The 16106-nt window shown below is 36.9% G+C and overlaps 1 protein-coding gene across 1 annotated transcript in view; it reads left to right on the top strand.

Annotated features, from left to right (window-relative positions):
- The window catches only part of NEK10 (NIMA related kinase 10), a gene marked incomplete at both ends in the record, with an annotated part of 107109 nt that overhangs the window by 63353 nt on the left and 27650 nt on the right, over nt 1–16106 (top strand). The window contains 3 exons of the mRNA XM_082479416.1: nt 5767–5950; nt 6039–6125; nt 13686–13734. Of these exons, the coding sequence (XP_082335542.1) occupies nt 5767–5950; nt 6039–6125; nt 13686–13734 (320 nt within the window). The remainder of the gene's footprint in view (nt 1–5766; nt 5951–6038; nt 6126–13685; nt 13735–16106) is intronic.

Raw genomic sequence — 16106 nt, 5'->3', positions numbered from 1 at the left:
CAGTTGCTGAACGTAGAAAATAGTCATCACAGCTAAGTTACTACCTGTGAAAATATATGATCAAACTATTAAGGACAAACCCATCATATGTTTAATTCAGCTTCAATTTGTTAGTGTGTCAAAGTACTTTAATAGAATCTTAGAGTATAAGGCAGGAAGAGTTGTCAGAAATTATCTTGTCCATCTCCAACCCTTAGAGCTACGTCACTCCTGACAGGTATTTGACCTGTCAGTCATAAAAATGTCAAGTGGCACAAGTCTGTCCCGAGGCAAACTATGTCAAATTAGGGAACAATTTGGAACCAGCAGAAATGCAAAAAAACTGTCTTTACACTCAGCAATTATGTCTGAATGAATCTTTTTTTTTTTTTTTTTTTTTTTCATCCAAAGATAACATCTGGAAAACCATGAGGATGCCTGAAGCACTGTCAGAAGACAATTGGAAAACCTGGGCATACCCATAGCACATATACACTGTGCTATATATACTATACCTGCAGTTAGCCTGATGCTTTCAGAAAATGTTTGTCTCACTTTCTATACCTGACAGAGTAGATCTATTATGTATGCCTTGTTTCCAGGACATATTAGATGGATGTATGCAATGTGTGCGTATGGGATGTACATGACACTTGAAATTTTCAGACCCACTCTTAAATTTCATATAATTGCTGTGAGAGCATTAAGTCCAGAATGTCCCCAGAACACTGCATTTACTGAGCACATGCAAACCTGTTATATAGTGTATGAACACTTATTTCTCTCTGCAGGATCACAGATAGATGCAATAGTTGAACTGTTAAACTGTCTTAAAATCCAACCAAAATTTTACCTGTTTGCAGCTTAAGCTGCTTACTTTTTGTCCTCCCCACAGTGAAAATATGTAAGAGTTATTTCTTTTCTCTTATATGTTATATCTGTCCTCAGTAATTTTTTTATTTGGATTGAATAGTCAAATTCCGTTAGCCTTACTTTGTAAGTAGTGTTTTGGAGACCTCTGATAATTCTCATTTCTCTTCTTTGCTGTCTTTCCACATTTTTGAAGTGTGGTATTCAAAACTGGGCTCATTTACTCCAACTGAGAACCTTATTGGTATTAAATAGAAAGATTACACAGTTCTTAGAGAGGATTCTCTTCTTTGTATGTCCCAGTATGATGTTTACGTTTTCATAACAGCATGGTATCGTTGAGTCATGCTCTGTTTCTGACCCACCAAAATCCCCAAAATCTTTTCCTGTAGAGCTGCTGTCTGACCAGTCTGTGCATTTGTACAGTTGTTTCTCTCTGCTCACAGAGCTTTGCGTTCTCCCTATTTAAACTTCACCAGTTCTTTTAGTTTCTCCAGTTTATCAAAATTTTCTTCGAAACTTGTTGTCACTTGCATTGATGCAACTTTGTGTATGATGTATATACTGTAATATGCTATATGATGTGAAGGTATCACGATCCATGCACATTTAATAGGCAATCTTGCTATCCCATTGTGCAGATTATCATTGTAATTCGGTGACAACATTGAATGGTTTTGGAACAAGGTCAGAAGGGAACCTGAAAAACTGTGCTCACTACCCATTTTCAGTTTAACGAACACTCAACGAAGTTACCAAGTTGAATATGATTTTTATGGTCAAGTGTACAGCCAACTGATCGTGATTTTGTCTAGGTCATGCTTCCCTATCGTTCTTGTAAGATGTGATGAGAAACATTGACAAAAGCTTTACTAAAACCATTATTAATAACATCCACTTCTTGTTCCCAATGCACAAGAGCTGTCACCCCGGTACAGAAACACATTCATTTAGTATGTTTTTTTTCCTGACTATGTAATATTAGCTGTTACTCATTTTATTGCTATCTTCTAGTTTTTTACAAATATTTTGATAGTGGAAGTAGTTCTTTCAATTGACTAGTATAATGCTGTAATTACTTGTCCCTAATAAAGAAGATTAATTAAACACTGTTTGCAAATGCCAGTAGAGAGCTCTATATTTCTTGAAGACAGAAAAGTTAATTCTTCTGGACAGCAATTTGGCAAAAAAGAGCTAAACAATAGATCAATATCTTTATTTTAGTTAGGCCTACTTTTTTTGACAGTGTTAATTTCAATTTATAAAAGATAAGATTCCTGTTGGAAGTTGAACAGACCAGTTTGGGTTTCATTTCTCCGAAAAGAAAGTATATCTGATTTTACGAGAGTAATGGTGACCAGTGAAGAGAGAGACAGTGCAAATATACAGGATATGGATGAAGAGTCTCAGCTTGCAGACTGAGGTTTTTCTTCATGGTTGGGACACAAACTTCAAGTGTTTCCAGACGTGCTTTTGCTCAATCATAAAGAAAGATGAATCCTGGGAAAAAAAATTATTGGTTCATAATTTGAATATTTTTTGCACAGGGACTCTTTTCCCCTTAGATTTTCTCTTGAACTGTGTTTGTTTATACTAGAAGGCAGAGTTTGTTTCAACAAAGGTGGCAAACAATCTGCCCCATTGGGAAACTGAGGCACTAGTTTATTATGAAAAAGTGAAAAAAAAATGGATCAACTGATGAAGCCTCCAGAAAGATTTGTATAATACTAGGCTCTAGAATCAGGTGTACGTACGAGCACAGTTCAAATTAATATATATCAACCTAACTCATGTTTCAGTGTTTCTGATGTGTTGAATATCCCACTGTTTCACAGATTTCTTCAAAGGATAAGTATCTTTCTGCCTATTTGAAAGAAGTCTCTCTGAGGATGTGGAAATGGTTGTTTCAAGGCATTGGAGAATACATTCTCCATGTTCTTCTCACAGAATTCTGTTCTTTATGTCCTTATATCCTTATGTAGGTCCTTATGGTCCCACTCCAATGCTAAGCAGAAGTGGTATTGAACTTGCATCCCAGACTCCTCCAGTCAGTATACTTTTGTCCTTCTAAATCGGTCAGGCATCCTACTCAAAAGAGAAACAACAGTATATAAACTTACTTTTGAAAATTATTATCTATTGTCTAAGTAGTGCAAAATACATCACAGTAAATTTATATATTACTCCCAGATTAGTAATGAAATACTGTATTTCTCTATGTTCAGATATCATGTAAACAGACCACATTTTATGTATGGACAGGTTATAGCTTTACAGTTTATATAACTGCTTTAAGGCTTTAGGATACATTTCACTGATCTCTGAACACTTTCTATAGCAGGTCTGATGATTATTTTTATCATGAGGTCTACAGAATTCAGTTCACGCATTTCAAACAATTTTTGTTTCTTGATGTGGCAGTTAAATCTGACACCAATTGGTAACAGCAGTCTTTTTGATCTTTTTTTTTTGTTGTTTGTTTGGGTTTTTTTGTTTGTTTTTGTTTTTTTTTTTTTTCCCCTTAGGTCCACCTGATTTACAAGTTATTGTTAAAAATCAGTCATTTGAGTGTGAAGTTCAGTATTGGCAGTGTTGAAAGGAGTTTTAAGTTTGAAATGTCCATGCAGTTTGGCCCTCCTCTCTCTTTACTATGTTTTTTTTATATAGAACAGGTGAATTGGTTCTCTTCAGTAATTGTGCACTGACTGTTTAGGGCACAATAAGTGTGTTCATATGCCATGACTAGACTGCTCTCTTTAAGTCAGCTTGAGAGTCATCGTTAGTGGTTGCCATACTGTGCTACGCTGAAGTCACTGCTATTGTGGCATCTTGGACATAAGGTCAGTCCAGTGCTTATGTATAAAACGATCTTTTCCTACTTGAATTTAAAAAGAAAAGCTTGACAAGGCATCTCTTACAAGTTAAGTTATAGTTTTGGGAATAGAACAAAAGATGGGGAAGTAATTGAAGCAGACCATTATGCAGGCAGTGGTATAGTCACTGCTCAGGGGTGCAGTTAGGTTTCTGAGGAAGGGCTTCTAGTGCACCCATTCTGCTCTGTCCCAATAAGGTCAAAATACTTCATGGGAAAAACTTTGGAAGAACATTGTCTTGGATACAGGCCAAATTGTCTTTGACACACTTGGTAGGAATGAATTTAGGAATGTATTATGTCCTGAAACTACTTTAATATTAAAGATACCCACTTGTTTAATCTGATATATTTATATAATTTGTCTCCTGTTCTCCTTTATTGCACTTTGTTCTGACAAGATAGAGTAAAAAGAAGCATGAATTTATTTATGCACAACAGAAATAATATGCGAAGACTTAGAACGATATACAAGGAGATCATAAAAACAGTCTGCCTTCAAAATATGTTGTATTAAAGTAGAAGCAATAACAGGGATCAGGGATCTCTATTCTTTCCAGAAAAGCTATAAACACCGCACCAGAGGCAGAATTTTATACTCATTAAAGAACCTCATGCTACAGGCAAGATTCAGCACTTAAATGTTACAGGCAAATAATTTATATTCCATGTTTTGATTTTCTTAGCTCTGCTTTGGTAATGCCAGTCAGCATTTGGTTGGTTCAGCCTTGAGGAGTCTCTCAAAGATGTCAAAGTGGAGAGCAGTGACGAGTGGCGTTCCTCAGGGGTCGGTACTGGGGCCTGTACTGTTCAACATCTTTGTCAGCGACAATGGACAGTGGGGTTGAGTGCACCCTCAGCAAGCTTGCTGATGATACCAAGCTGTATGGCGAGGTAGACGAGCTGGAGTGGAGGGATGGCATCCAGAGCGACCTGGACAGGCTGGAGAGGTGGGCCCAAGTCAACCTCATGCAGTTCAACAAGGCCAAGTGCAAGGTCCTACATCTGGGTCAGGGCAATCCCAAGGACAAATACAGGCTCGGCGGGGAACGGCTGGAGAGCAGCCCTGAGGAGAAGGACCCGGGTGTGCTGATTGACAAGAAGCTCAACATGAGCCAGCTATGTGTGATCGCAGCCCAGAAGGCTAACCATATCCTGGGCTGCATCAAAAGAAGTGTGGCCAGCAAGCTGAGGGAGGTGATTCTGCCCCTCTACTCCACTCTTGTGAGACCCCACCCGGAGTACTGCATCCAGCTCTGGAGTCCCCAACATAAGAAGGACATGGACCTGCTGGAGGATGTCCAGAGGAGAGCCACGAGGATGATCGGAGGGCTGGAACACCTCTCCTATGAGGAGAGGCTGAAAGGGTTGGGGCTGTTCAGTCTGGAGAAGAGAAGGCTCCGGGGAGATCTTATTGCGGCCTTCCAGTACCTAAGCGGGGCCTACAGGAGAGCTGGGGAAGGACTTTTTCCTAGGGCATGTAGCGATAGGACGAGGGGGAATGGCTCTAAACTGGAAGAGGGGAGGTTCAAGGCCAGGCTGGACATGGCCTTGGGCAACGTGGTCTGGTGGGAAGTGTCCTTGCCTATGGCAGGGGGGTTGGAACTCGATGATCTTCAAGGTCCTTTCCAACCGAAACCATTCTATGATTCTATGATTCCTATTGCTTGTATCTGGGAACCTACTTTGTCCAGTCTTCAATTTTTTATATTGTTCATTATTTCTTTATTGTCTGGCATTTATTTCATTTTTTTTTCACTTTCTGTGCTTGTTATGAGAAGACTTTCATCAAAAACTAAGATGCTTTTTATGTAAAGGGTAAAAATAGATTTGTTTAGATTAAGAGTTTGACAGTTTTGCTCTGAAGTTAGAATCAGTGCCTGAACCGGGTACCATGTAATCCTGGACTAACAGCTAAGTGGGAACAAAAAGTGTATCTTTTATGCGTGCGTATATACACAAGTGACACTTTCATTTGCAGGTTTTCTAATGAGTGCTGGACATAGGAAAATATGTAACACTTCCTGTTTGTTCTTTGTTGTCAGAAAAATTATGAGAAGTTGAGTCTTCATAGCAGCAGCAGTGGAGCAGCCAGTTGTAGAAGTGAATTTTCAGAAAATACTGACCTCCCAGCTGAGAGCTGTCAATCTGCATGTGGAAAAGATGAGGAAAGAACGTATGAAGAAATCCTGGTAGAGGATCACAGCACTTCAGAGAACTCTGAGAAAGGTAGCCATTAGCAAAAGAAGCATCAGGAATACTATTATTCTGGTCAGAGGTGGGTTAAAAGCTTCTCTGCTCTCATTTTTATGCACAGATATGTTCTCTGAATTGGATGATGAGCTGGACATGTTGGACAACTTGAGCAGCTCCAGTTCAAGTAATTTGAAAGAGTCTGCTATGGGTAAGAATCCCTAAGAATGAAGTGTACACTACTTTCTAACAGCAAAGTAGTTGTTTATTCCAAAATATTAGGGTATTTCATGATTTGTTGCAAGTTCACTCTCTGTTGTGGGTGCTAAGGAAAAGAAAAATAGGATAACTGTACCTCTGTGGCAGCCATTTCCAGCATAATACATTTTGCATCACATTAGTCTTTGTGTAGCTTCTCCCTATGTTTTGCAGAAATGGCTACGAAAACTGGAATATTTTGGGGCACCTTGACAAAGAAGGTGTTTTTAGATTTGAAGCATGAGATAACCAGTGTTGATAAGAAACGGAAGGAAGACAGTTTAAAAACTACTGTCTCAGTAACAATAATGCAATGCAAATGAATAAATGAACTGCCCTATTAGAGGGTGTAAAAAAGAAAGTTGGAAGAGGCAAGCTTTAGCTGTGTAGATGAATTGACCAAATGGAATTGAAGGAATGCTTAATGATTAGATTCGAATTAGAAAGGGATTATGTGACAAAACGTAGCATTAATTCTGCCTATAGTTATTTATGGTAATCAGATAGGGAAGCACCAGCTGTGCTGGGTGTTATCTTAAGTAATAGTTTTTTAGGTTATACTCTAAATATGAAAATGAAAAAAAAAAGATATGTGAAACATCTGTAACCACTGTGAGCTACCTGCTAAATTATGAGCTACTATGGTCTACCTGTTAAATGGGATGAGATTCTGATTAGAGAAAATCAAACAGCATTTTGTACTAGAAGAAAAAGGTTGATATTAGAGCTGAGCAAAATTTGAGATTTATATTCATCCCCTGAATTTCTGACAGAAAATCTGGGGGCGATTTAAATTGTACGTTTAAAGAGGGGAAGGGAATGTGGTTGTCTGAAGATAGATTAACAAATGTTATTGCAAGGTCCCAGGCTTCAAAAACTAACATTACTTTTCTGTTTGTAGTCCTATTTGCTAGCGAGATTTCCTTCAGATTTTGGCCTAGGTACTGAAGAAATAGGACTCCTTTTAATTGAAATGTCTAGCCATTAGTGCAGAGCAAATAACTATTTTGATAATTCTACTTAAAATCCATTCATATGATTTGCTAATTGTAACTGGATAGCCTGGCATTCTACAGTCTGGGGGAGCTGTGGCTAAGCAACCCTGAGTTTATTATGAAGCTTTTCTTAAAAAAAAAAAAAAAAAGACGCTTTATCTTTTTTACTTTCTTGTGCTAAGAGAGTAAAAAGAGAAGGTCACAGGGTACAGGGAAGCCTAGTATGACTGTGGGGAAGGGGCTGCATAGAGGAACCCCTTGAGGAAACACAGCCTGCAGAGGCAGTGTTCTATTTTGGTGTTTATACTGAAGAATAACACATTGTGCATCTCCCAGAAATGTAATTCTTTGTGGGCTAGTTCAGCATTGTACACAGACATTTGAAATCTTTGTGGAGTTTGTAACTTGCCACACCCAAATAGTTACTAGTAATGATTTCCTTGTTAATTTTTCTGTGTTAAGATTTGGACACTAACAAAACATCAACTTTTTCTAATATTTAAATACTTTTGTGCCAGGTTTTCATTGATTAAATGAAATACTTTAAGTGGAAAGATCCGATCAGTTCCTATTAATTCCAGTAACTTTAATCAGCATTTCTAGAAGTTATTGTCCATTTTCCTCCAAGCATAGAGTTTAATTGCTATATAGATACTTCAGGATTGCTTTTTCAGAAAAATAATTCTGAAGTCGTACATCCTTAGATCACCTGAAGTTTCCACTGAATGCTTGAAGTTAGCGTTGTAGATCAGCTGTAATTAATGCTGGCAAATTTTTCTTCTTCTCAGGGAAAAAGAAAAGCCAGCTTTTAAAAAAGTTATTATAAATTTGGGATACTTGAGTATTGCTTGGGTTATGCTCCATTCATTGCTAATAAGTGGCTAACAGTGTTTGAATTATGAGCCATGGTTTTGTCAAGAATGGCAGCATTACAGGGGAAAATCTGACCAACTTTCATCTAGCTAGCTAGGAAAGTGCTAACATGAAAATACGAGTTTCAGTTACGGGTATATTGATCCAGGGTTTTGAAATGGTTTGTCTAATCATGCTGCCATCACATCACTTTCAAAGAAAATATGATCTGCAAATGTAGAAAAATATCGCTCTAATTTAAAACTGGGATGGTGTTTTGTAAAAAGTTGTGATATGCTGAGTTGTTTAGTGGCTCAGAAGCTGTTATGCATGTGAGTGACAGTGTAACAGTGGTTAGCTTTTTTTATAGTCCACTAATTTTCACAATATTTTAATAATTTTATATACCCTGTGCTCTTCAATTATGCTTTAAGAAAAGGATTACTTTCTTAGTCTAGACAATGTAGTTCTACAAGACCAGCTTCGTTAACAACTCCTAAGATTGCCAAATGCGGGGTATATAGGTTCTGGAATAGTTGTTCATGGTACTTGAAATGATTAATCTTACAGCAGCAAGATTCTGCACATTTTGGAAGCATAGAGGCAGTAGTGAGAGATGTGGTTTTTATCCCTGAAGTCCTTAGAATTTGAAATTGCAAAGATTGACAGAGGGCAGGGACATATTGAGTCAAAAAACAACGAATAGTGATGGGATGATAACAGCTTATTAGCTGCATTTTTTTTTCTTATTTTAAAGTTAAGAATGTTACCAACTTTACCTTAGCTTAGTCCTATTTAAGTTTTTTTGCTTGGTTTTGATTTACAGTGTAGCAGTACCTGCATGTCTGCTGGTAAAATCAAATAGCAGGAAAATATGTGGTGTCTCTTAATGCATAATAGTCCAGTAGATCTACTATGTCAGTTGGGTAAGAGAGAGTTTAAAATTTTACTCTGTGTCTGGGGATGCTTTTGGAAAATATTTTTGTTTCCTTGAATCATGTTCGTTTACACTGCAATCAGGACAATGTCCTAAACACATTGAAAGACTAGTTCTGTGTAAAATATGCTATAAGAAAACCCTAGTCCCTAGGGTTTTATGTACTTGCCCTCTGACCTTCCTCACAATAAAAAAAGTAAGCGTGCAATATAGATCCCTTTCAGAATTGCTCAGCTACTAGCTTTTCATGAGGCTATAAAGTCTCAATGCACAGGCCTGTTGTTGTGTTGTAACTTGCTTTGGGTTTTTTTCTGTTATCTCAGAATTTGAAATATGTTTCCACTATTTGGAGGAATATCTGAACTTACCTAACTTGTGATTAATAAGCAGAGGTGTTGAGATGTAGGACTCCTTTCCTTGGCAAAGCTTCTGCAATGCAGTAGTACTCAGAGTTGCCACGTAATGAAGAGACCACAGATTGGCCAGAAGAATATTCTAGTGATGTAACTCCAGTAAGGTCTCCTATATCTTTCTTTGAGCTTTTAGAAAAACAACTTGTTTATACAGTGCCAGGACTTGTCTTGTGCAGGTAATACTCAAAGCAGTCAATATTATCCAGTTGAATAACTGGGGATTTCTAAAACTAGGATAGTCTCAAAATAGGAACTCTGCATGTTGTATGTAGCAAACGATTGGGCTCTGAGGTTACGTCATCACTGAGCTCCAAGTTTAACTATTTTTGAGGATAATAGCAAACCCAGTAGGAAATAAATACCCATTCTGTAATGTCACTTGCTGTCTAGAGCTAGTAATTTCATTCAAAATTTGGGCTTAATTGCAGGCAGCTACCTTATATTTTGCAAGTTCTGTCATTGCAGAGCTAGAGCTTTTCTTTATTTTTTTTTAATTCATACCACTTGTATTCTTTGGATTTCATGATTTTAGAAGATATTTTTCTTTACATAAGACAGATATCTTAGCAAGTCTTAGGGGTAAGATCATCTCACATCTGCTATGTATGGTTCTTTAGAGTGTGAGGTGAAAGCTTAGGAAATTTGCTGAAAATGACTATTGCATTAAGAAACCTGTAGTTTGCACAATGGGCTGTCTGTAAAGAATTTTGGAGATGTTAGTGTTTTGTAGGCTTGTTTTTCCCAATTCAACTTTGTCTGAGATTCAGATTTCTATTGAGACCTCAGGCTAATGAAACTTTGCTCAAGACATCAGCTAGAATAAATCTGCCAAGACTTGGTTTTCCTGTATGAAGCTTGACTTAAGCTTCAAGTAAGTTTATGGCAAGTTCTGTTGCAACTTCTGTTGCAACTCACTGCTAGTGAGAAAAAAACTTAATTCTGTTTGCTCTGCAAAACACCTTAATTAGCATGGTTGGGACTGCCCATTCCAGTGTACAGTGATTTAAGGGCAGCTTACTAACAGTATTTTGTATAAATAAAGGTAATTTGACCTTTCTTCTGAAAAGGTCATGAAGCTGTCATTCAAAAAAAAAAAAACACACCAAAACAACCACATTCATTGCTTCAATTTCATTCATGGAGATTTATTGACGTTTTCTGCTAATACAAAATCTTGACTCAATTTTCCTACCAGTCTGATCAAACTTGAAAGGGTTTTCAGAGTTGTTTTTGAGATACCGGTGAAGTAAAAGTGAAAGCCAAAGCAAAAATTACTATCTTCCCAGGTTTTTCTGGTCTCGTATCATGTTATAAGCTCTTTTTTTGAAATGACGTGGTTAGGTGCCTCCAAGAGAAAAACACTAAACTGCATATTAGAATGTATTTGTATGATTTGCACTGATGTCAATGCATGTTATGAAGTTAAAGCCTTTGAAGTTGCTTTAATTACATCAGCTACTAAAGACCAAAGTAGCAGTCAGAAAAATTCTTGATGACTCATTTGAGATATGTATAATTTTAATTTTTTAATGTCCTTAAGGAATCTTCATAGACCTATTCAGAATAAGGAGGCTGATGAGAATCAAAAGCTTTGGCTTTTGTGCGTCTTTCACATTCCAACGAGAGTGGGCACAAAGCAGGAAAGAGTTGGAGGATTTATATTTCATTTTCCTTGAGATCATCTTGAACTGAGAAAGTCCCTCTTGCAAGGCATTTGAACAAAATATATGTTGCCTTGCTCTTCCCACCCATGTCAAAGGAATAATCATGGTAAAAGGAAATATGGTCCAGGTAGCACCCTGGGCTGAACATCAGGATGCACTGTGTGCTTCATGACTTATATTAGTTAACTTTCCTACACATCTGTGTTGTTTCTCACTCACTGTCTGGCTTTGCATGATTAGCATGTGCCTTACACAGAAGATGAGGGATTATAGCAAAAGTCATTAGTGTTCAATAAGTGTGTGTATACACACATGAATGTGTTTGTTACAATGATTTTTAGATGTCTGAGTCTCCTCATGCTTAGTTATTGAATAAATTATTCCAGTGTGTTTTCATAGCGTCTAATATAAAGAGTTGTAGCTGCTTGGTGGGTCTCTAACATAATAATTAGCAATAAAAATGGGACTGAAGGCTGTTGGCTATTGCTTAGTGATGTTCTGCATCATGATTTCTGGTTGGGTTATTTTTTTAAGCATTAGTAAGTATTCTCCTCACTTTAGCATATGAATCAGAAAATACTGCAGCTCTACTATGTACAGTGAGTGGTGAGGCAGACTCTTTGGTGTGAAATATCATGCACTTGTAAATACACTCATAAACTGGCAGATTAGCAAGTCAAATGTGGTGAGTCATCAAACCGATCAAGCAAATTTGGATATGAGCCCTTTACTGATAGAGAGACCGTTTATTTGAAACAGCCAAAGGGTATAGTATTTCAAATCCAATTTTGTGTATGAATACTTGGAAAGGGGAGCTGTTTTTAAAATTCTAGCAAACAGCTGTGTTCAAACATAGCTTTCTAGCCAAGTGGCTACTGTTACAGATTTTCTCGCATATATTCCCATAATGTATTATAGTCTTTGTTATAAGAGTGTCTGAGGTTGTAACTCAAAATCCTTATCCCAAGCGACATGATTCAGGTTCAGTCAGAGCTTCTAATTTTGTATTTGTACCATTGTGTCTGCATCCTAAGCAGGTAAAATATCTGTTCCTTGAGTAGGTACAATCATATTTTTTCATTTCCAAAGGCCGCCTTTACTTTCTAGACAGTGGATACTGTATTTTCCTATCTATTTTCCTGTCTCATTGTTAAAGTTAATTGAAGTATCTTTGCTTCTTTAAGGGCCTAGTTTATTTGCTATTATGTATATCAACTGCTCTTATCAAACCTTCTTTTGGCCAAAGTGCCTCAGTTTTAATATCTGTTTTGCTAAGTAAAGCATTAGCAAGGAGTAAAACACTGTTTCTTTTTCTTTCATTCTCTCTCTGTCTGTCTGTGTGTCTTCTTTTCAGGGAGAAAGATTTGGCCTAAAGATGTCTCGTTTCTTTTGGGTTTGAAGTGAATTCTGTGTGACAGATGCAAGCCTCCTTCAGGATTTTTTTTTTTTTAATTCAGAGAATCTTAGAAAAGTAGGAAAAATAGAGGCACTATCTTTCAGGGCACAACAGAAAGTATGTTTGAACACAAAGAAAATATTTAAGACTCTCAGAAATGTGTTTGTTCTCTGAAAGTCCTCTACCGTTGCTCTAGAACCAATATAACTGCTGTAACAAGACCTAGTGTAAGTTTGGTGTAAAATCTTTTTTTCTTAGCTACTGTTTGAGTGATTAGATGCCTCTGTTTTTGTTCTATGGTAATGCTTGTGATGTTACTAATGTTGAAAAAACATGTCATGTAGACAAAGACGTGGGGTATTGTATTACAATACATTAATTGTATGGGAAAATTGTAGAAGAATTTCCTAATCTTTCTACTCAGACCTTCAGTTAGCTGAAATATCTTTTGATTTAAACATGCTTATTCCTTATTCAAAATGAGATACCATTTGTAGGAGAGAGTGGTCTCATGTCAAAATTACCATCAAAGAAATGGTTTTATAGGAATGTTTTAACACAAATTCTTAAGAAAAATACTTGCTTTAAGACAATGCTTTCCAAGTGCACTAATAATAAATATCATCAAACATTACCCCTCCCTCACACATTTTTTTCACACTATGTAATAAATGACATAAATGTTTGGGTTCAGTTGTATTGCTTATTTGATGTTTGACCAATAACTGGTCATACCCCTGTCTTCGAGGTCTTAAAATCAGTAGGATTATTTAAGAACTAAGTTATTGCATGTATAGTAATTTGAATAGTTAGCTAATAGAATGGCAGCAATAAAACCATGGTAGAACAAGGTTTAGACAACCCATCAAAGGTCCCCAGAGAAAGTAGGCAAATATTCTAGCTTTTTATCCAGACTAGAGACGATGTTGTGGCTATGGTGGTAGCAGTAACTGTAGTAATTTAATGCAAATCCACATACGTCTTCTGTAGACATCAAGTCAGCATGTGGTGTTAGTTTCTGTGAAATTCTGAAAGTATTTATTAAAATACTATGTGGGGCTGAGAATTTAGTTATGATGCAAGCAAATTTTTGATACATCAAACTGCAGCCCCACAGTCAAATGGGGATTTGGAGTTTGTTTAACACTGCTTCAAAAAAGTTATTTTGACACCAAGTCTGGGAAATAAAAAATATTAGCATGTTCGCATTTTTTTTTTTTTTTAATGCAGAGATAATATTTATGCTTTTGTTTCAGGTATAGTGAAACGAAGTTTTAGTGCTTCTGAAAGACAACCGCAGAATAGGTAGGTACGATTTATGATTTTAATATAGATTATGTAATTGATCATTGTTATGATCAATTCCAGTTAGTCTTTTCACAGTGGAACAGTTGAGTGATTGCCTTTAAGAAACATTTCCTTACTTATCATTACAAGTTCATTTTATCTCAGCCTATGACAGTCAGTCTGCTTGAGGATCTTGTTAGAGGGTGTTTGCACACAGAATTTTTACGTAATTTAAGGGCTGTCATTAAACATACATCGTTTTAAAAGTGGACCTTGCTATATCAGCTTAACCTGACATTAGTTGGTTAGCCAAATTCTGTTTTGGTATTTTAAGCAGCTGTTTTACCATGGAAAAGTGCGCATGTGCATTAGATATTGCAGAGTCATATCTTGTCCCTTTGAACTCCTCTAGACCTTCTATATAAATGTAGATATTAATTTTTGGAATTCTGTAGTCTTCATTTCTTTCAAAAAGGAAACAAACAAACAGAATATGGCACGGACATCCCCATTCTCCTTCTAAATGTCTTTCCTTTTTCTTCTGTTATTTACTCAGAAATGCATCAAACACATTCTTGACCAGCCATTATTTTTTCTGATCTCCTTGGCACCACGCTTGTTCATAGACTCTGTTCTTTGTTTCTTCATTTCTGCTTTTCATTTACATCTGAAAAATAAAAACTCAAATCACTCTTGGCTCCGTCTGCCTCTTGAACAAATTTTCCTCTTACCTTTAACTTAACTAGGGAAGTATTTATAATAACAGCATTGATTCCTCTCCCCCTTTTCTCCACAGACCCTGTTTGATCCAGCTTTCACTTAAGGAATATTACTGTAGCAAGTCTTACTAAGCTGTTTAATGACCTCTTCCAAGTAATAGTTCCTTTGCTTTCTTGATCTGCTATTTACCACGAGAGCTGTCTTTGTCTTCTTAAAATCAGCTTTTCTGACTCTTCTGGCTCTGTCCTTTTCTCACTCTCCCCTTATTTTTTGAAACTATTCTTAAGGACCATAGAGAAGGATACTAGTTTATCTGTTCATCTAATTTCCTCTGAATGTTACACGTGGCTTTATCACTGATTCTCTTGTCTTTTCTTCAGCATCTTGCCTTTGCATGGGCAAATGTGTCTACTTATTCATCTACCTGCAAAATCATGCTGCAAATCATTAATTTAGCTGTATACACCAGATGTATTTCCTTCTGTCTGTACTAAATTTTTGCTCATCTCTGTAAGATCTCTTTCTGGCCATGTGGCCATAAAGTTGAGTGCCACATAACCGAAAGGAATGTCATAATTGCCTGTACCTGAAGTCCTGCCCATTAGCTCAGGTTTTGATCATTCTCGAAAATAACATCCATCCTCACTCATACTTTGACATCTGAATATCCACTTTAACTTGCACATGCCTCAATGTTCTTACATTCAGAATAAGTCTCACTGTTCTGCCTGCCACCTCTAAGATATAACCTTTCCTATCAATACATGCTGCTAAAACTCTTTGAACTTGGGTTCAAAAGACTATCATGCAAACGTCTTTCCTGGTTTTGATACATGCATTCTAATAACTCAAATGCCCATTCAGAAGACTGCTGCAAGGAGAATTTCTGCAGCCCTGCCTTCAACCTTGCCATCTTCTGTGTGTATCCTTTTACTGGTTGCGCTTTTCCTATCACTTCAAATGCAATACTTTATTTTTGCTTTCAGAGTTGTTCTTAGCATATCACCATCCAGTCTGTCACTTACCACTCACTAGCTTTCCAGCTTTAGTCCTGCTACAATCAGTAATGGCAACCTCCTGATGCTTGAGCAAGCACGTGTATTTTTCTCCATCTCTGCCCCTCACATAAACATTAGCAAACTATTTCCTTATCTTTCTTCATAACCACTCTTTGAAACTGTAGTTTTCCCTACTGCCTAAAAATATATACAAATTCTTGCTATGCTAGGGCTGTTGAGGCTGCCATCTATCAGGACATCATACCGGTTCTTTCTGTTCCCCATCTGTCTGTATCCATTTGTTGTTGCTTATCTCAGCTAGTGAAATCTGTGGGCTGGGACAGTGTTTGTGTATAGAGCAGAAGCTAGCATTGAAACATCTGGACCTGGATTTCTGACATTGAGGTATTACTGTCCTGGTGATGTAACATTAATTAATTGTTTTTCCCCACTTACTAGTACTGTATGCATTATTACTCCTGTTTTTATCCTCTGAACAATAATTGCTTTACTCTTTATGTTTTCTGTCCATAAAACGGGTTAATTGAAATGTCCTTAAGCATCTAGAAATGCAAAATAATTTGCAATCTAGTGGATTATCGAGTTTTAAATATCTGTCTGTATAAATAGACAGATTTTAAATAATCCTGTCTACTATGATTGTACTTTCCA

This window comes from Vanellus vanellus (assembly GCF_965231255.1).
Source record: "Vanellus vanellus genome assembly, chromosome: 2".
Lineage (NCBI taxonomy): Eukaryota > Metazoa > Chordata > Aves > Charadriiformes > Charadriidae > Vanellus > Vanellus vanellus.
This window is presented reverse-complemented; position numbering and strand designations above follow the sequence as displayed.